General features: G+C 46.9%; 1 protein-coding gene across 13 annotated transcripts in view; it reads left to right on the top strand.

Annotated features, from left to right (window-relative positions):
* The window catches only part of LOC128329198 (sodium channel protein type 5 subunit alpha-like), a 371320-nt gene that overhangs the window by 200275 nt on the left and 149999 nt on the right, over nucleotides 1–21046 (top strand). For all 13 annotated transcript variants that reach the window (XM_053259890.1, XM_053259889.1, XM_053259895.1 and 10 more), the window contains 3 exons: nucleotides 3779–3958; nucleotides 9325–9720; nucleotides 19627–19759. In XM_053259890.1, the coding sequence (XP_053115865.1) occupies nucleotides 3779–3958; nucleotides 9325–9720; nucleotides 19627–19759 (709 nt within the window). The remainder of the gene's footprint in view (nucleotides 1–3778; nucleotides 3959–9324; nucleotides 9721–19626; nucleotides 19760–21046) is intronic.

The following is a 21046-nucleotide window of genomic DNA, read 5'->3' as shown; positions in this document are numbered from 1 at the left end:
CAGTGTGTGTGTGTGTGTGGGGGGGTGTTCACGGACCTTTTTAGTTCTAAAGAAAAAGTGTGCAGCCTCCATAATGGCCGCCAGGCCACCAGGAGAAGGCCGAAAACTGGCCGAAGAGTGCCCGAAGCCAGCAGGGGGAGGGGGAACCTCCGCGGGAAACACTCCCCCTCCCCCCGCCGCCTCCAGCAACTCCCTAGAGGGAAGTAAAGGTGATTTTTTTTAAACTGAAAAAGTTCCGTAAACCCCAGGGGTGTTCGATCCAGGGTCAGACCGAACAGGGGGTGGTTCGATTCGACCCCATGCCATCGAACTGAACCGGCTCAACATCAAACTGGCTCGAGCCAGTTTGCACACCCCTAGCTGGGGATTATGGAAGTTGAAGTCCAGTAACATCTGGGGAAACAACATTGAGACTCCCTGGTATAGACAATGCTAAGCTGGATAGACTAGTGGTCTGACTTGGTATAAGGCAGTTTCCTGTGTTCCTACATGCTTGGTTTCTCTTTTCCTGCCCCTGGCCATCCGCTTCATTTTTCATGATCATGGGTGGGTTATTTTGTTTTTGCTGGCAAACTGTTTCATTGTTGTGTTTAATATAGATAGGGGTTTACATTATGAATTTGCCCCCCCCCAAATCTTTTGGCTAGGTTTACAATAGGGGTTTACATTATGATTCCCCCCACCCCCAATTTGGCTTCAAATTTGGCTTCAGCTCAATTTCTAGCACCTCTTGCTTTTATCAGACTTTCCCTGCAGCGATTCCTCCAGATAGCTGACGCACAGAGCCTGCTGCTGTCCAGGCATGCAGAGTGAAAAAGTCCATCTTATCTGTGTATTAGATGCGTGAGGTTTTTTAAGCCCGCAGTTTGTGTTTATTGCTCTGGATCCCTGCTCACAGCAGGTTCTGTCACTTCGTGGGATAAGATTTCACTTGTAAAAAAAACCCCACGCCATATCAGCAAAAATAACATGCACTTTTACTTCTGCTTTACTGGGAGAAGCAGAGATTTCTCTGAAAGCAGAACCTCTTGGGGAAAAGAGGCCTCTGCCCAAATAGTCAGATGTTGTCAGGATGGGCGCATGGTCGGTACTTCCTTGTCTCTTGTTTTGAGACTAATGGGGATCGGGCTGGTGTGGTGTAGTTACTAGAGTGGACCAGAGAGACCCAAATTCAAATCTCCACTTGGAACTTGGTGAGATGTGAGGTGGGAGCTCCAAGTCTCCTGAAATCTTTTTTCCTTTTCCTATAAGCAGCTGCAGGGACCCTGATTTAGGGATGTGCGAGCCGGCTCGATCAAACCAAACCATGGATCGAATCAAACTGGCCTAGTTCAGTGCCTGTCCAAGTTCAAACTGTTCCGGCCTCAATTTTAAAAGAAATGGTCCGAACCAGTTCAGAGATATAATTGTAAAGGGGAATCCAGCGAGAATTCTCCTTTACACGTAAAGGAGTATTCCCTATCCTAAGGCTATGTGTGTGTGAGCGTGCAAGAGAAAGGGTACTTTGTACCTTATGTGAGGTGGCAGCAGAGTTGGCGGAGACATCGGCAGCAGGGGCGGCAGAAGGGACTCCTCTAAGCCCCCCGCCAGCCTGCTGGAAGACAATCTGGGCTGCCTCCACCATTGCTTCAGATAAGGTACAAAGTACCCTTTCTCTTGCCTGCCCATACCTTCCTTATGTATGCCCTCCTTATTATGCCCGCCCATGCTCTCCTAGCCATGTCTTGGGATAGGAGAAAGTCCCTTTACTTGTAAAGGGGAATCCTCACCAGATTCTGCTTTACAAGTATATCCCTAAACCGGCCCACAAACTGGGTCAGCCCAGTTCAATGGCTGAACTGGACCAGGCCTGATTCGGCCAGATCTGGAACTGGGCCGGGATGGTTTGAATCTAGTCAGGATTAGAACTGAACAGGCCATGTTCCGTGCGCACCCCTAACCCAGTTTGAATTGGGGCTGTGCTCAGAAGTTAGAACCCCCCACCCCCACCCTCGTGCCATGACTCTGATGCAAAATGCTCTCCTCTTCCAAAGCTGTTGTTATATAGCCATTGAGTGGGAAACTTGAGGGCAGGAAAACTGCAGCTCTACCACAGATTTGCAGAGTGTCCTTGTTACATCATTGTCCCTGGGCCAGCATTTCAGTAGGCATGCATCTTCTCCTCCACCTCACTCATCACTTTCTATGTGGAGTTAGTATACACAAAGGCCTAATTTGTGTGATTTCCTCCCCCTTTTTTGAGGGAGTAAAGAGAAATATAAATCAGACCATCAAGTATGTTTGTTAAAAGTTATGTCCTGCTCTTCCTCCAAGGAGCCCTGAGCTGAATACGTGGTTATGTTTATCCTCACAACAGCCCTGTAAGGTAGGTAAGGCCAAGAGAGAAGGCAGTGGCGTAGCGCTGTAAGGGCAGGGGAATGTGCACTCACCCCTCCCGCTGCTTCCCCCCCCCCCGCCGGCGCTTGTTACTTTCCAAAACCTTCGGGGCAGCAGCGTACCTCCCTGTCGCCCCTTCCCTGTCCTCGGCCGGAAGTTTCTGGAAGTACTGGGTTGGCGTGTGCCTGTTGCGGGCATGTGCCCATCTGCTGTGCGTGCATGAGCACTTGATGGGCACACGCATGCCCAGTACTTCTGGCCACTTCCAGACGAGGACAGGGAGGTATGCTGCCACCCCAAAGGTTTTGGAAAGTAACAAGCGCCAGCGGGGGGGGGAGTGGTGGGAGGGGTGAGTGCACCCTCACCCACCCTTAAAGTGCTACCCCCAGGGCCTTTGAACTTCCAACCGGCCCTGGCATTCGAACCTGTTTGGAGGTCCATAAAAGGGCCTCTGAACAGGTTTGTGCCCATCCCTAGTCCTAGCCCAGTGCTCTAACCACTACACAATGATGGTGTCCTGTGCATGGTGGAAGGGAGAGGTATAATTCTGCACACACACACACAAGCCAACTGAAGAGCCAACCAGTTGAGGGCATGGACCAGTCCTGTTTCCCGAGGAATGGAGCAGAATCCTGCCTCAAAGGATTGCTTTGAGGAGGGATCTGTGTCCCCACCCCCCACACCAAGGAATTTCACATCAAATCTCTTTTGGCTTTTTAGAAATGCCTCTGATGTTTTGCCTGCAGAGCAAGTCCCCCCGCCCCCCACACACACGCGAACTAGGGATGTGTGAACCGGTTTGACACTGAGCTGGCTCAAGGGCTAACCCTCGAGCTGGGCCCAGTTCGGCGCGTGCCGAACCCCACAAGCCAGCTCAGGGCCAGTTTGAGGGTTTCTAAGTCAAAAAAATTGTAAGAACTTTTAACACTCACCGCCGGGTCTGGGTAGGCAGACGTAGGGGGTGTTCTCTGCCATCTCCCTCTCCCCCTGCTGGCCTTCTCCCATTCTAAAAAAGGCTGGTTCAAGGGGGAGATGGTAGGGGACACCCCCCCCTCAGCAGTCGCAACCTGGAACCAGCAGTAAGTGTTAGAAGGGAAAAAACCACATTTTTAAGACTAAGAACCCCGGAACCAGTTCGAACTCAAGCCAATTCGGGGGTATGTTGGGGGAGGGGAGCAAAAAAAAAAAAAAAGAACATGCCCAGTTTGGTTCAAGTCCAGTCCAGACTCAAACCAAACCGGGCAAACCACAACATTTACATATTTGCTTTTAAAGTTTGGATACAATCTTGTGGCATCTCCACGGTGCAGATAAGCAAGTGGAGGGTGCCTTGTTCAAGTTCCCATTACCAGATTCTCAATTTTACAGCTAATCTATTGCTGCTCCGTTCCTCTGTTCTCAGGAATTAGCACGAGGAATTGATTCCATGTCACTTAGCTCCTTCGAAACATCACCTTTAGCATCCAAAACTTCCAAAGAACGAAGGAGCCGAAGAAGAAAAAAGAAATCCTCAGGGGGAGAAGAGGATGGGGAAGACCAAAAGGTTACGAAATCCGAATCGGAGGATGGCCAACGGAGGATGGTTAGTCTTTGCCGAAAGTGGCAATTAAGGGGCCATTTTTCAGGGGAGACTCCTCTGGAAATCCTATTAAAAGTTGATTATTTCCCTCCCAGGGAAAATTACCTAAGTCAGATTAGCTTGATTAAGGTACCTGAATGCCAATAGTTCCAGATGACATTTGACGCATCCTTGGCTTTTTAGTTCAAGTGCACCTCTTCTTTGCTTCTAATACACTAATGTATTATGAATTGCATAGGTTCAGGTTTAGGAGATGGGGTCATAGCTCAGTGGTAGATCATCTGCTTTGCATTTGGAAGGTCTCAGGCTCAGTCCCTGGCATTATCTCCAAATAGGGCTAGGAAGGATCTCCAAGAGTCTTGGAGAGCTGCTGCCAGTCAGTGTAGACCAGGGATTCTCAATGTTGGGTCCCCAGATGTTATTGCACTTCAGCTACCATAATCCTCAGTCACACTGACCTTTGGTTGGGGATTATGGGAGCTGACATCCAATAACATCTGGGGACTCAATGTTGAGAATCTCTAGTGTAGACAATACTGAGCTAGATGGACCAATGGGCTGACTTGGTATAAGGCAGCTTCATATGTTCCTGTGTTGCAAAGGTTCACATAATCTGGCAGCCTATGAATGACTGGCCCTACCTTGCAGGTGGACCTCAGATGGTTGTCCCTTTTGGTTTCTGTACACCTCAGTAGCTTTGTGAATGGGAATGGAACAAATCCAGAACAAGAACAATCGCTGACATTTTGACCAATGCCCCACTTTATTGATTTTATTTTATTATGGGACATATTTTCAGGTTGGCCAGAGTACTTCTGGGGGAAGGGGAGATCAACAAAGAAAAGGAGGGGGGAGATCTCACTCTGTGCTACTGAAGGGGGAACACAGCCACTGCATGAATGCATGCAGAATTAGTTAGGATGTCAGTCAATGACAAAAGAAAATCCTAAGCTGTTACCTTCAAATGGCTTAATTCAAATGCTTGTATGCATTTATGAATGTGCACTTTTGCAACTGTATTATTCCTGAAAGTTCTCATATTCAGGTTGTCCTCCTGGTTGCTGGCAACCAGCTCACCATGACACGGTGTTATGCAGTAATGTTGTAATGAGCAGACTTAATGAGTTAAAAAAACAAAACCAGCAGGCAGGAAAGGTACTGCCACTGTTGGTCATTTCACCAGATTCCTGCCTCCCCAGACCCCCCCCCCCAATGACCCCTGTATTCCTTACCTTCAAAGAAGGTAGTGAAAATTGGGCGGCATTTCAGCTCAATCTTCCCTGTGACCATTCCCCCTTCTCTCCCGCCTCAGTGCAGCAAAATGAGTGGCGATCTATCCCATGTTCAGAGAACTGTCTCATCTGCTTGAACCCTTCACCTGTGAAGCAGGTGGGAGTTTGCACATCCATGCTGAGTTGTAGCTCAGGAACAGAGCACTTGCTTTGCATTCAGAAAGTCCCAAACTTCTTCAAAATTTCAAATTTCTTTTCCAAAATAGGATTCTAAATATTAGGATTGTGGGGGGAAACTCTGCCTGAGACTTCTGATAGTCAGAGTAGACAATCCTGGGTTAGATGGCCCAGATGGTCTAATTAGGTGGTCTAATTTGGTATGAAACAGATTTATATGTTCAGCCCCACAATCCCACCCGATTAATCTGTGTTGTCCAGACTTTGGTGACACACAAGCAGAGAACAGTGAACTGCCACAAAGTTCGTAGGGATGCTACAACAGAGAGCTGTAGTAACCCCCTCCTGCTGCTGCTTTCTGGTGTTCAGGGCTTTGATCTCATTAGCAACTCACCTCTTTCCTCAGGGGGTCTAGCACAGGGCCTCTTGAAGCTGGCAGATGAGCCAGCTTAGTCAGTGTAAAATCTCCTGATAACTAATTGTTAGCGATGTTAGTAATAGTTGTCAGTTATGGTTGGCACACTGGAAAAATATGTGAAGGATGGAAATGGCTGTGACAAATATGTGACACTCTGTGTGTGCGTGCGCATGTGCACGGAGCTTCTCAAATCTATCCAGCACAAGTCCTCCAAAAGTGACACATGAATGGATTTTTTTCCCTTTTATTTTTTAAAGAGACTTTGTTCTTGGCGCTTAATTGAGCGGCTTGCCTTGCTAATTACAAGATGGTTGGTGCCAAAGCGGCTGCGTGTGTTTCTTTCCTCTGAATGAGCTTTGGCATGCTAAATAAAATGTCAGGCTGGACGTGAAACGAAGCCACGCATTTCTCAGCGTGTTCCTTCCTTGGATGAGTCGTCTATTCATTTTGCATTCTTGGATTTGTCATCTGCTTGAAGAACGTGGCAAGGAGCGTGCCTAAGTATCTGGCACAGCTCCTTTGCAAAGGGGAGCTCAGCACCTTTGGAAGGAGTGGGCCCAAGTCATCTTCATGTGGATACATTCTGATCTACTCTAATTGTATTGACAAAACGAGTCTGCTTCAATGAGTGTTACATGGAAGCCAGATTCTTTGCCTGCTAACAGCTAAAAACATTTGCTTCTCTTTTTACATCATTTCATTCAGTTTCTTTCCCTTCTTCTTTCCCTTTCCTACACCATCTTCACATGGTGCTATTAGGGGAGCTCATGCCTGCAAACGCAGAGAAAAATTATGTGCAAACTGGTAGTCTGTATGTGCAGGTGGCCCTTGTTATTTGCAGAGGTTCTGTTCCCACCAATTAGCTCAGATATGGAAACCACGAATAATGAAACCTTGAGTCAATGGGAGTAGGTGAGTTAGGACCCTTGCTCTGGAAAAAAAAAAGGTTAAAAATCAGGGAGGGGGCAGAAATAAGGGTCAAAAAGCGTTGTACCTTGTTCTCCAGGTCCCCAGGAATTCCACCCCCCATCCTCATATCTTTCATTTCATTTTTTTTTTTTTTTACAAAAAAGAGCCATAAAATGTCTCTGCGCTTCAAAATGGCGGCTGGAAATGACATCAGAAAACATTTCCGGCTACTCAGGAATCACAGATAGGTGAAAATTGCCTATATTTCATGCTGCAGATAAAGAAACTGGGGCTCTAAGACCGATCTGCAGATACATGAAACCATGGATGAGGGTCTCCTGTATACATTTTGCAGCGGTTACTGAATTTCTCCTGCTGTCTCCTGGTAGCAAGCATGAATAGGCTCCTTTGCTAAGCAGGCTCCACCCTGGTTTGCAGTTGACTGGGAATCTACATGTGAGCATTGTAAGATATCCCCCTTAGTGGATGGGACCGCTCTAGGAGGAGCATCTGCATGTTTGCATGCAGAAGGTTCCAAGTTCCTTCCCTGGCATCTCCAAGACAGGGCTGAGAGAGACTCCTGCTGGTAACCTTAGAGAAACCGCTGCCAGTCTGCGTAGACCAGGGATTCTCAACGTTGGGTCTCCAGATGTTCTTGGACTTCAACTCCCATAATCCCCAGCACCAATGGCCTTTGGTTGGTGATTATGGGATTTGAAGTCCAAGAACATCTGGGGACCCAACACTGTGAATCCCTGGTGTAGACAATACTAAGCTAGATGTACCAAGGGTCTGACTCGATATATGGCTGCTTCCCATATTCCTAATTGCCTTGGCTGTCTCCATATACCACCTAGGTTAACGCTTTTGCATCTAAAGATGTTAGAACTGCACCCATGGAGCTGGGAAGGTATCATAATATGAACCAGGTTTATATACAGCATAGGTGGTCAACCTGAGGATCTTCAGGTGTTGTTGGAGTAGGACTACATCTCCCATCTTCCCCAGCTGCAGTACTGATGGAAGTCATAGTCCAGCAACAGCTGGAGACCATCAGGTTGAGAGGATGTAGCTGTCTTGGCACTTTCAGTTAAAGAATCTTCAGGGAGAAGACTTATGCCTGAACTGCATGTACAGCACGGGATTAAATGGGCTGTTGGTCCAACTCAATATATGGCAGTTCTTGATGTCCTAGCTAACTTTCTTTGTTCTTTAGGGTTTGTTGAAATAATTTTGGATTCTGGTAAATTGGCCAGCTGTTTTGCAACAATGCTATATTCACAGTGCAGATATTATACACACTTGAAAAGGACCATTTGGGTATCTGCAGATATGACCTGATGCAGTGAATTTACAATGATGTTCCCTGAAGTCCAAAAGACAGCCTGTCATCTGTTAAATATGCATAAACAGCAGCACAACCAGACTTTGACTAATAACTATTTATTGCATACAATTCCCTGGAGGCTCAGAGTAGAAAAAATGTAGACTGGAGAAATAGAGAAATAAAAAGTACAACTTGATAGCTGCTTCTGGTTATCTGTCTGGGCCTAGGATTGTTGAGGTCCCTGGAGAGATCATACAGGCTCAACCACTCACTCAGAGCTCTGTTACAAAAGTGAAGCTGTGTCCTCCAGTTCACTCACATGGCCTGTCTCATTCTGAGGCCTTCTGGGCTTCCCTCTTCAAAAGGCACTGCACAACATCATCCATCCAATATGTAACTACAGAGGAGTCTTGAGTGCATTCATGGTATGCTCTCCGTTCACACAAGGCAATGGATAGTCTTGAAATGCCTTGCTGGCCCTTGGTATGAATGTGAATGGAGAACACACCTTCGATCATGGCCCAGAATCCTCTGCAGTGCTCAGGAGTTCCCCAGCAGATGGATCGACGCAGAGGGGTGCTTTACCCTCAGGATGCTTCGCGTATGTCAAGGTAGAGTACTGTATATTTGAAAAACCGGCTCTTTCCTGTAGGCTTGTCCCCTTGCAGAAAGAGGACACTTTGCTAAAGCCTGTGATGTTTCCTCTGCTCCAACTGTGAATCTCCATAACAGGAGCAGGGATGGAATGATGTGCAGTTTGTGTGGATGCAGCAGGGCAAATGCAACATGCAGAGATAAGGGTATCAGTGATGACCTTCTCATTTGGCGGGGGGGGGGGTGGATGCTGAATCTTGCACTTTAGAACACTTTCCCAAAATGCTTAGAAATATGTGTTGGGGGAGGGGGAAAGAAATCCTTATCTGACGAACATCTTGATAAAAGAAATTCACTTGACAATGAGACTAAAGTACTCCTGAGTAGTCCTAGTCAAATTAAGTAATTCTTTAGAGTAGCTCCTGGGTAGTGCTGATGAGAAACTTAGTCTGGATGTTAGATGGCATTTCCAGTAGGGATCAGCAACAAGGAACCTCATAACTCAATCCAGCCCCATGGGGATTAAGAGCTCCCTTGTCCAGTCACCAATGCAGAGGTACAGAAGAACTGGTGACTAGCGATGGGGCCTGCTGGTAGTCCATTTTTGGCTTGTGGCCCCCGCCTTAGAATCTGACAGCTCCTTAGCTCCAGGTAAATGCATTGTAAAACAAACTTCTTTCCCCCACCCCTTCCTCTCTTCTCGATCCTCAAGACAACGTTGGGCTTCACTTCTGGCTCAATAGACACTTCTGCAAGGCGCAAGGCCAGCCACGGAAGTGTCTTCAGCTTCCGCTTGCGTAGCAGGGACTTTGGCTCGGAGGCGGATTTTGCCGATGATGACATCAGCACCGTTGGGGAGAGCGAAAGCCAGCGGGACTCCCTGCTCATCCCCAGGAACGGGAGGCGGCTGAGTGTGCAAAGTCAAGCAAGCCACAGCTCGCCCAACTATACCCAAAATGGAAAGAGGAACAGCTCGGTGGATTGCAATGGGGTAGTTTCGCTGATTGGAGGAGGAGGAGGAGGAGGAGGAGGAAGCCCGGACCCAACTACTCCGACAGATGTGCTGTTGCCTCCAGTTATTCTGGAGAAATCAGGAGCTGGTGACACGGTGAGTCATTTTTATTCTTACATAGTATTCAGATGATTTACTTACTTACTTACTTACTTACTTACTTACTTACTTACTTACTTACTTACTTACTGCCTGACTCCAAAGGCTCTAGGCAGTTCACAAAAATGAATACAGTGTGTGGGGGTGGGGTGGGGGGTGGGGAGAATAATACAAACCATTAAAACAACAGTTTAAAACATTCAAAGATTACTAAAAGCCAGGCTAAAAAATGAATCTTAAAGCTGGGCTGAATGTTTTCCAATAAGAGCTGCTCTTTCAGACCAATAGCTGTGGCACTCCTCCTGGCAGCTCCCAGCTGGTGCCACCCTGCCTAGCTAGCGGTCTGCTGCAAAAGGTCACTGGAGTAACATTCTCAGATGTGTTGCCGTACCCAGCTCTGGCTCCTCTGCCCGGCACTGGCCAAGGTCCTGACTCTGGCCTGTGGAGCTGTCCAAGTTCTGGGTGTGTTCCTTGAGCCGTGCCTTGGCAGAACCCATGGAACAGAATAATATTTTAACTAATGTTAAAATTGCAGCCACTGAAACAGTGGTTCTTGTTCTTGCTCCTGGGTACCTTTTGCTTATTGTTGTTCCTGGACCACTCTTACCTTGCCTCTGGGTCTTGTCCCATGTTTAAGCTTGCCCTGCCATGGTTTACTTCCCCAGCTCAGTCCTTGTAATCAGCGTGAATGCCCTGACTAGACCTGCTCATATCAAGAGTTCCAGGACTTCATCTCATTTTTCATGTGCCCTGAATCAGATCCTAACAAGACTTACTACTTTGGTCATCAGACCCCTCACCTGGAGCAGTAGCTTGCATTGAACTCTCGGTTTGAAGAACCAGCTTGCAGGCTGGCTTGGGTGGGGGATATACTTCAAATGGCAATCTGGTGAGGATTCCCCTTTACAAGTAAATGGTATTCCCAGTAATTGTGGTGGGGGGGCCCTTCCATTTACCTTTAAAATGCAGATGGCAGGGAAAGCAGAGGTGGTCTCAGTGGTGATGCAAATGGTGCCGGTCCAGATTCCCCTTTACATGGTGCCAAACCAGGTTCCCCTTTTCCTGTGAGGCCAGTTTGCACACCCCTAGACATCTAGGCCTGTCAGCAAGGAGACCCTGCAGCCAGAGACCTTCATCCAGCTGGTGGGCATTGGAGCAGAAGGAGGGACACGGGAGAACCTAGTCACAGAGGCAGAAGACTAACAATCCCCCCCCCCGATTCCTCCATGCCAGTGGGCTTGGGTATTTACCCAAGCCTGCCAGCACTGAGGAAAACAGAAAGAGCAAAAGAGATGTGTTCTTAGATGTGTTCTTTTCTTATGTTCTTAGAAAGCGCAAAAAAAGCAAAAAAAGCAGGGGCAAAGCTAGAAAAAAGAAAAGTTTTGTGATGTGGAGCGGGGGAAGAAGGCAGAGAGCAAAAAAGCCAGGGAGAAAGGCAGAAAGCAGAAAGGAAGAGCAAAGGGCAGAAAGAGGGTCAGAAGGGAGAAAGCAGGGATTGCATCCCCCCTCCCACCAAACAAGTAAAGATTAGCCGCCAGGGAATCCTCCAGAGCAGGGAGCTTCATCTAGCCCCTCCTCCCCTGCCTGCAATTTCCTCTTTTGGTCTTACTGGTGGGAAGAGCTGCTACTCAATCCGCTCCAGCCAATCTGATTCCTAGGGGGTTCCTTCTGGCCCCCAGGAAGAAGGGAAAATACGTATTAAAGATATACTCCCTGAAGCAAGCAGGAAGTGCATTTTAACCCATTGTTTTAGTTCTTCCTGAAGGCAGTTCCAGGAGGAGCTCCCTAGGAATCAGATTGGCTAGAGCAGCTTGAGTAGCAGCTGTTCCAGCCAGTGAGACCAAAACAAGAAGTTACAGGCAGGGGAGGAGAAGCATGGAAGAAGTTCCCTGCTCTGAAGCTTTCCCTGGCTGCTGGAAAGTCTGATCCTTTATTAGCTTGTTGGTATTGCGGGGGGAGGGGCACTGCCCCTCCTGGCCTTACTGACCAGCCACCACTGAACTGGATACTCCAGAGGTAGCACCCCCTGATCCCCTTGAAGAACTGGCTGCATTCATGTCAAGATTATCATGCTTCCCTGAGCCTGCACATCAGAGCGGGGAATGGGCTAGAAGGGACTTGCTGAAGTGGAGAAGGGAGTACAAGACTGCAGGCCAGAGGGTAGACACGTCAAGTCTTTCCTCAGTCCAGGCAAGGAGGTGGAGCATAGCAGGAGTAGGTTGAAATTGGAGGGATTTAAGGTCTCAGTTCACCTCTGGCCCTTTTGAGAGCAAGTGGCCCACTTGGAGCTCTCCATGGTACTGCAACTTCGATCTATCTTGCCCCGGCATTCGTCCTCAGACATGATGGGTACCCCCTTGCAGCAAGAGGTAGAGAGGAGAAACACTCCAAAAAGGTGGAAAAACTATAACAACCCTGTTGGATCTAGCCCAAGAGCTATCTAGTCCAGCATCCTGTTTCCCACAGTGGCCCACCAGATACCTCTGGGAAGCCCAGGCATGCCCTCTCTCCTACTGTTGCTCCCCTGCAAACTAGTATTTAGGAGCATTGTGCGTCTGAGCCTGGAGGTAGCACGTAGCCATCAAGACTAGTAGCCATTGATAGGCCTGTCCTCCATGGATTTGTTTAAGCCCCTTTTAAAGCCATCCAAGTTGATGGGCATCGACAATATGGTGGCAGAGAATTCCATACATTAATGCTGTGCTGTGTGAAAAAGTACTTCCTTTTGACGGTTGTGAATTTCCTGACAATGAGTCTCATGGGATGACCCCTGGTTCTAGTGTGGTGAAAGAGGGAGAAGATTTCTCTCTATCCCCTCTCTCCACACTTTGCATAATTTTATGGACCTCTATCATGTCACCCTTAGTCACTTTCCCCCCTAAACTAAACTATGTGTGGGATTTATTATACAAATATCATCTCTTGGTGCCCAATGGGGTTGGACAAACTGCCTTCTTCAGGGGCACACACAAAAATGTCTTCTGATGACAAAGAATCACACAAACAATGATGATCCTGGCAAACCGCCTGCACCCACACTCTGTTTGGAGTCTCCTCTTTCTCCCACTCTTGTTTGGGTGCCAGCCTATTTTCCTTTGCTCTGCGCTCAGGACAAGGCAGGATACTGCTCTTGATTCTGTACATGCTACTTTCACTCTGGCTAGCCTTGAAATGTGTTCAGTGGTTCTACAGCATGGTTGGAGGACAGGTGATGCAACCATTCTGTTGAAGCTAAGCAGGACTAGGTCTGGCAATACCGGCATGGGAGACCATCTGGGAACCCCACAAGTACCATTTCCATGATAGGACAGTGGCACGTGACTTCCAGAAGAAAGGTGGCATATCAGTGTTGTAGAGAAATAAGAGTGCAAATTGTTTGGAGTGACAAGCCACAGTTTCTGCGTTCCTTGTGCCTTCTCAGGGGAGGGGGCAGAGGGGAAATTCTTGCTCCATTATCATGAAGTCAAAGGAAGGAAAGCCATTAGGAATTATGAAATTCCTTGTAAGCTTTAGCAGGATTATGAACCACTTCAAGAGTTTTTTAAAATCCTGTTTATTGAAATTTCATTTGAAGTGCAACAAGTAGAATCACTCACACCTTGCCTATATCCAGCTCTAACCTTGGCAGCAAGCACCATATGTGAAGTGTACTACTTATGAATGAGCCATTCTTTATTTGTGTACACCTTCATTAAGGTGGTTTCTGAACCACATCAGAAGAACGTTAGCGGCTTAGCAGCAGTAACACTTCTTCATTTTGCTCATTTACTGTTGTTCTCCCTCAAAGCTAAGAGTGGTGCTCTCAGCTCCCACTTCAGTCGGCAGGAGATGAGAACACTCAACCCTATTAAAGGAGTGTGGGGCTAAATCCCATGGGAGCAAGGCGGGGGATCTCCTCTTTACTCCTGCATGAGCTCTAGTGGTGCAGGATTCTGTTCAGGCTCTGGAATAACAAGGGAACTTTGTTCTATTTGAACTATTGTAAACCGCTCAGAGACTCAAATTTGGGGCGGTATAGAAATATTTTAAATAAATGCATACATACATGCATACATACATACTCTGGCTAGGGCTCCCTGGATGTCAACCTCAGCATTTTTTTTAAATGTCAGTTCAGAATCCGCTGGAGTGGGCAGCCAGCAGGAAGAGCTCTTGGCACCTCTGTAGTCGTCTAGGAAATCTCACCAAGGTGCTATAGCAACAGATGCTCACTTTGGCGATGCAGAGGGGAGGGTGCTCTTGCCTCTGAGCAGCAGTTTTGGAATCTGATCTGTGGAGGCCACGAGAAATGAGCTAAAGGCTAATTGGCTTTGAGCCTGTGGCCTTGTAGAGCCACCCTTTTCAGAAAGATGTGAATCATCAGACTAATCTCTGACGAAAATTTGCAGCTGAACAGTGTTCAGTGCTGCAGCTGTTTTTTGTTTAATTAATCTGTCATTGGAAGGTATGTCTATACAGAGCAATTCTATATTATCAGGACTTCCCACAAAGAACTGTAAAGAGGAGAGTTGGTCTTGTGGTAGCAAGCATGACTTGTCCCCTTAGCTAAGCAGGGTCTGCCCTGGTTGCATATGAATGGGAGACTAGAAGTGTGAGCACTGTAAGATCTTTCCCTTAGGGGATGGAGCCGCTCTGGGAGGCGCAGAAGGTTCCAAGTTCCCTCCCTGGCAGCATCTCCAAGATAGGGCTGAGAGAGATTCCTGCCTGCAACCTTGGAGAAGCCGCTGCCAGTCTATATAGGCAATACTGAGCTAGATGGACCTATGGTCTGACTCAGTAATTGGCAGCTTCCTATGTAGTCTGTTAAGGCTTCTCAATCAGCAAAGGAACACAGGTCTCCAGGTCATTACACCTGTTGGTATTGGTGTGTCATTTAAAGACATAAGCAGAGATTCAGAATGGTAGACAAACATCTCATGCCTGAACAGATGAAAATGTTCAGCATGCAATACAGGGAGATCCATCAGAACCAGTGGTGGCCGGTGAGGGCAGTGCTGGGGGGCAGTGAGAGTCACCTTTAAAAATTAATTAGTGTTGGTACCACGGCACCTATAAACTGCAGACAGCAGCAGCAACTTGCCTGGCATCCTGCGTGGCGGCACCACAGCTCTGGTACTCACCCGGCCTCTGAGCATGCATGGAGGAATGAAAGCAAAAGTCACTTTGTTAACTCGCACTCTTGCTAATGACTTCCAGAGACAGAGCTATGTTAGTCTTTTCAGCAAAACAAGGAAAAAACCTGGAGTCACCTTAAGCCTCAACATATTTATTGTGGCATGTGCTTTTCTGGACAAGGGCCCACTTCATCAAATGTGTGAGGGGTAGGGATATGCGAATCAATTTGGGTACAAAATGATTTGTACCCAAATCTCACTGTTTGAGGTAATTTGAGGACAAAACAAATCACCCCTGTGCTAGCTGGCCAGATTCGGGTACAAAACAAATCGCCCAGATTTCGAACCTGAAAAATTCGTAGACCGAGACCTCCATTTTGTGGCGATCTCTCTTGCTGTCTCCATTTTGTGTCAGGAAAATTTGTTGAAAATCCTGCCTTCTTGAGCTTCAGACTGGTAACTTGCAGTGTGCAATGATTGGCTGGCGATTCCCACCTGGTTCCAGATTGGCTCATTTCCATTCAAATCTTGTATTGCCAGGGGTGACTGATTCCCCATTGGCTAGGGGGAGGGTCAAAGAAGGGACAAGGGTGGGGGGAGTTTGAAGGAGGGATTTTCAAATGTACTTAAGGAGGCAGCAATACACCATTCTGCCTCATGGGAGAAGAGAAAGAGAGAAAGCCAGAGGAGCTTTGCTTTGCCTTGCCTACCTGCTGCCTGGAGTGGATTCTCTGCTTTTTATTCCTGCTTTCCTGATTGAGGAAAAGAGAAGAGAATTCCCCACTTCCTGCTGCTGAGAGAATCGCTGCCTGTGCCTGCTGTCTGTGTGAATCGATTTGAGTACAAAACAATTTGTACCCAAGTCTATCAGTTCCGGGAGATTTGTGGAGAAAACAAATAGCCCTTATGCTAGCTGGCCAGATTCGGACCCTTGCCTGAGACCCTGGAGAGCAGTTTCCAGTCAGTGTAGATAACCCTGTTCTAAATGGACGAACAGTGTGACACTGTAGAAGGCAGCTTTTGAAGAATTTGGTTCCAATTCCAGAATTTAGTTAACGTTTCCCCCAGTTCATCTGCAATAAAATTTGAGAAGAATTTGGATGGCTCCTTAGTTTTGTTTTTGTTTGTTTGTTGAGAGAAGTTGAAGAATGTTGACAAAACTGAGGAAATGCCTGGGATGCTCTGCCCATCTCTGATCAAGAGGTGTAGAAAAGAAAAGGCAAAATTTGGAATTAACTTGGTTTAATGTCATGAAGAATTGGATTCATGGAAGAGTTGTTGATTACACCATTGTAACAGCTTGTGACTGCTTGCATTTTGAATCAGAACTGTCTGCCTTGTGTTCCCTTTTCAGTCTAAGAGACTAAGTGAATGCATCCTTTTATCTACTCCTTAGCTTCCTACTGTACAGGATATTCAGGAACCTCATGAAAAATTCACTTGGCTTCATAAAATCTGGTTTGGATATCCCTTGAAAGTTCTCAGATGTTTCTCTTGGGAGGAAATTTGCTTCAGATTTCCCCTGTCCACATTTTGTTGCAACCCTACAAACAATAAGGGCACATAGAGGTCATTCACATGACTGGGTGTGTGGGGCAGCAGGTGGGCAGTGGGGAATGCTGGTGGGATTCACCTCCCCCGCCAGACAAGCACTGGTCTGTTGCTGGGAGTGTGGACAGTGCTCCCAGATGATCCAGGCTGCATGCCACAGTGCGGAACTCCGGATGCCAGGGTGATATCCCACAATGCACTGTGCAATGTGTGTGATGCATTGGGGCACCCCCCAGGACATGTGTGGTTTAGGTGCCTCCCATCTCTGTGTCTGCTAGGGTGAACATAGCCCCCACGAACACATGACCCTTGAGCCCAGGTTAAGGACTCGCTCAAGCCCTGAACCCCAGCTATGATCCGGGTATAAAAGCAGGGCTAGGTGGCAGTGCCCCACCAGGATCGGGTTTAATCCCAGCATTTCTCATGTGCAGCCTAACTCAGGCTGCGCTTCCCTAGCCTGGGACAGGGAAGGGTGCATGTGAAAACAGCCTCATAGAGAGCTACTTTTGATGGCAACTCCAAAAGAGTTTTCTTTTTCTCTGAATTGTACAACATCCAAAGCAAGACCTTTACAGCTTTTGGAAGTGCTAAAAAATGGAGATCAACAATCCCATATCATGCCTGATTGTGAGCCCTTTGGGGACAGGGATCCATCTTATAGTGGCTAGAGTGCTGGACTAGGACCGGGGAGACCCAAGTTCAAATCCCCATTCAGCCATGATACTTGCTGGGTTACTCTGGGCCAGTCACTCCTCTCTCAGCCTAACCTACTTCACAGGGTTGTTGTGAGGAGAAACCTAAGTATGTAGTACACCTCTCTGGGCTCCTTGGAGGAAACGCGGGATATAAAATGTTTAAAAATAAATAAATAAATAGATAGATAGATAGATAGATAAATAAATAAATAAATTCTATGTGTAAACCGCCCTGAGCCATTTTTAGAAGGGCGGTATAGGAATCATCATCATCATCATCATCATCAAAACAACAGCTGCACTGGCTGCCAGTATCTTCCGGGGGAAATGTAAAGTACTGGTTATTACCTTTAAAGCTTTGAATGGCTTAGGTCTGGGTTACCTGAGAGAGTACCTTTCTCTTGCAAGATCCCCACCACTCATTAAGATCACCTGGAGGCTTTACACACAAGACTTTTACTTCGAATCTCTTCCAGCATGGAGTGTGGTAGCATGGAGTGTTCCCTTCGCATTTACCCCGAAATAGCTGTGGGTTTTCAGGGACCAGTACAGACAGAACTCTGTTTCCCCCTGAATCAAGACTGTGGATTCTGGGCTTAGCCCGAAGTATGTCTGGCTTTAAAAAATCCTCTAGTTTCAGCAGCTTTGGGGTGGTGGGACACAAAACCCAAAAACTATCCACTTCTCCCTTGATGTGTGCAGTGGCCATGCCAGTAATTTGGCATTTTTCAAAATTCATTGAAGGGGTGTTTACATAGGCTTTAGATATGCAGAATGGATGTAGCCTGAGCCTTTTTGAATCAGTCTGAGCTGATTCCATTAGCCTGCAGTTTTCTTCATGACAAAGAGAAAGCTCTGTTTTTTGCCTTAAACTTCCCTTCCTCTTGAATCATCTGGGGGGGGGGTGTGGGTGGTGGGGGGCATGAGATGATGAAGGCAGTCACTCACAAAGGCAAGGGTTAAGTGTTCTGATGTTTGATCCAGCTTTTGGCAACTTGTCATGCCATTCTTCCGTTCCTCCATAGCTGTCAAACTAACAACAAAAAAGCTCTCTCACTTCCTCCTCTCTATGATGTGATTTGTGATTGGTTGGAGGAAAAACCCAGAGTATGCTGGTGGGAACACACAGGAAAAAGATCTGCCAGGGATTTTCAAGAGGAGCCGACCCTATGTGAACTGTCCATTTAATCCCCCAAATTAAATATATTGCGAATATGCTGCGAAGCAGATTTGCTCTTCAGATACCCTGCAGCATGAAGGCATGTGTGAATAACTCCCAGGAGAGCTCTGTCTTCGGATGCCATCATTTCATCTGGTATCAATTTGGGATTGGGCCTTCTCAACCTTCCCCTAGGTTGTGGGTACAAGTGGCTTATCATCCCTGGAGGCTTTCAAGAAAGCCATAAAGATTAGGCTTGCATTTTCAGAAATATCAGAACCCGCAAGAGTGCTGTTTCCTCCCCAGCCACACCAGGGCAGTGATCTTGGGGCAATTGCCCCAGGTAGTATGTGGTTGCAGAGGTGGAGGTGGGGGTTGCCAACTGGGCAAAGAGGGGCCTTTTAAAAGTGGTGATGCTATTTATTTAGCAGGGGGGGAGCAACTGGCCCTATCCATCCCCAGCACAGCATCCCTCCAGTGGCTATTGCTGGTGTCTGTCTTAGGTTTCTTTTTAAGATTGTGAGCCCTTGGGGACAGGGAGTACAGCGCCCCTGCCGGCATCCTTGCACTCCTTCCCAGCTTCCCCTGCCGGTTCCCCCACCCTCCCCACAGGTCCTCCTAGCATTCCCAGCAACTGCCCAGCCTCCCGGGCACCAGTGCTGGATTGGCAATTAAAGAACACACACACACACTCTGCAGCCAGGTACTACCTGGGGCAGTTGCCCTGGGATTGGCTGCCTCCGCAAGGTGGTGAGAGGAAATTGCACCGTTGGAGGTGCTGATATTTCTGATCACCCACGCCTAATAAAGACCCACTTTTTCAGCTTGGCTTTCAATAAAATCTAAGTGGTTTTAATGGTTTCTAACTGAGTTCCATGCTCATATTTCAAAGGGTTTTGTTTTATGTTTCGTGTTAATATTTTAAATGGTTTTAGTTTTGAATGTGAACCACCCTGAGCCATTTTTGGATGGGCAGTCTATAAATGAGATAAGCAAAAATAAATAAATAAGACACCACAAACTAGGAACCTAGGAAGCTGCCTTGTACTGAGTCAGACCCTTGGTCCATCTAGTTCAGTATTGTCTACACAGACTGGCTTCTCCAAGGCTGCAGGCAGGCATCTCACTCAGCCCTATCTTGGAGATGCCAGGGAGGGAACTTGGAACTTCTGCATGCAAACATGCAGGTGCTCTTACCAGAGCGGCTCCATCCCCTAAGGGGAGTATCTTACAGCACTCACACAGCAAGTCTCCCATTCATATGCAAACCAGGGTGGGTCCTGCTTAGCAAAGGAGGCAATTCATGCTTGCTACAATAAGACTGGCTTTCCTCCTGCTTCTTTGGGGTGTGTGTGTTATTAACTTGATGTGTTTGCTGAAACAGACGACACCATCTGAAGAAGTGAACAAGAAACAGCTTCTGTCACCCCATCGCCTTTCCGTGGACAATTCAGAGGAGCATTTTCAAAGGCAGCGAGCTGTGAGTGCTGTCAGTATCATTACCAGTGCCATGGAAGGTAAGGTGCTCTCCTTAAATCCAACTGTGCTCTGCGGATAGTCAGATAATCTTGGTGAAAGCTGCCCCATTAACCATCATGTTCAGTTGTCTGCTGAAGGACAAGATGACATCTTTTACGGTAACAGTTCCAACAGATGTTTCTCTTGGAGATTCCTTGGGGAAAAACTCCAAGGAAGGAGAGTCCCTCCAACCCCTCATCAGTAGTTTTATGTGTTGTATCATTTGAAAAACAGTGTTACGGTTAAGTTTTGCATTTCTGTCCTTTGATCGCTTGTAACTCGTTTCAGTTCTGGTGGAATCTGTTTTGGAAGTCTCATGCCCAGATTCTTTTCCACAGAATTTCTCTTTCAGGTTTTGTTTTTCTATAGATGAGGACTTGTACATGTGGTGCTTTGAACATTCTAAAATGTTATATGAACATATGAAAGAAATAAACTTTGCCCCCCATTCAAATAAATGCTTGGGAATCTCTAAAATGGAGAACATGTAAAGATCTACTCTTCATTTGAAATATCTCCTCTAAGATGTCAGTTACACTTACAGCAAAATGCAGGGGGATAATGTGGTCAAATGAACGGTACTACTTCAGACTAAAACTAGTGGGGAGAATCAATTTTTTTATATTCCTCTTTTTGTTATTTCCAGCTCTCTCTCCAAATAGAAAACCAGTAGGGTGAAATACTCTAACCTAGCCCTTTGCCTACTCTGCTGATTCTCTGTTCGAAGGAGACTTAAGAGGCCTTTTAAATGTGTGCATGGGGACACATTTAAAAATGTGTTTCCCCCCTGCATTCCAAAGTAGGGCAGTCCATTTACCCATCTCAGCATTCTGTCATTTGTGTAGCTCATGCCTGAAAAGGAGATGTTCTGGCCTCCTCGGTTTTGGGACTGTATCTAAACAATCCGATGTAAACAATCCTGACCTTGCTCTGTTTAAAGACTTTAAAAAACAACAACAATACACATACACAGAGAAGACAACCCTCATTTAATTCTGTATCAACCATGAAGAAGGCAAAGATGGCAATGGCCCAGACGTTTCTGCATGGGTCACCTTTAACAAAAACTGCCATGACGGCCGTGGCTGTCAGAAACGAAAGCAAGTAAGGAACAGACATATAGCTGACGCGGTTATTTCCCGTGTTCTCTTGTGGTGCCAGAGCTGGCCAAGCAGTAAGAAGCAAGGTCATTTGGAGAAGGTTGAATTCCATGGTTGCTTGAACCAGCTAGTAGTGTTTTATACATTTGTGTAGATTACAGACATGCACTTGTAACTGAATGTCAG

The sequence above is a fragment of the Hemicordylus capensis genome, chromosome 6 (assembly GCF_027244095.1).
Source record: "Hemicordylus capensis ecotype Gifberg chromosome 6, rHemCap1.1.pri, whole genome shotgun sequence".
NCBI classification, from domain to species: Eukaryota; Metazoa; Chordata; class Lepidosauria; order Squamata; family Cordylidae; genus Hemicordylus; species Hemicordylus capensis.
Note: the sequence above shows the minus strand (reverse complement) of the source record. Positions and strands in the feature narration are given on the sequence as shown.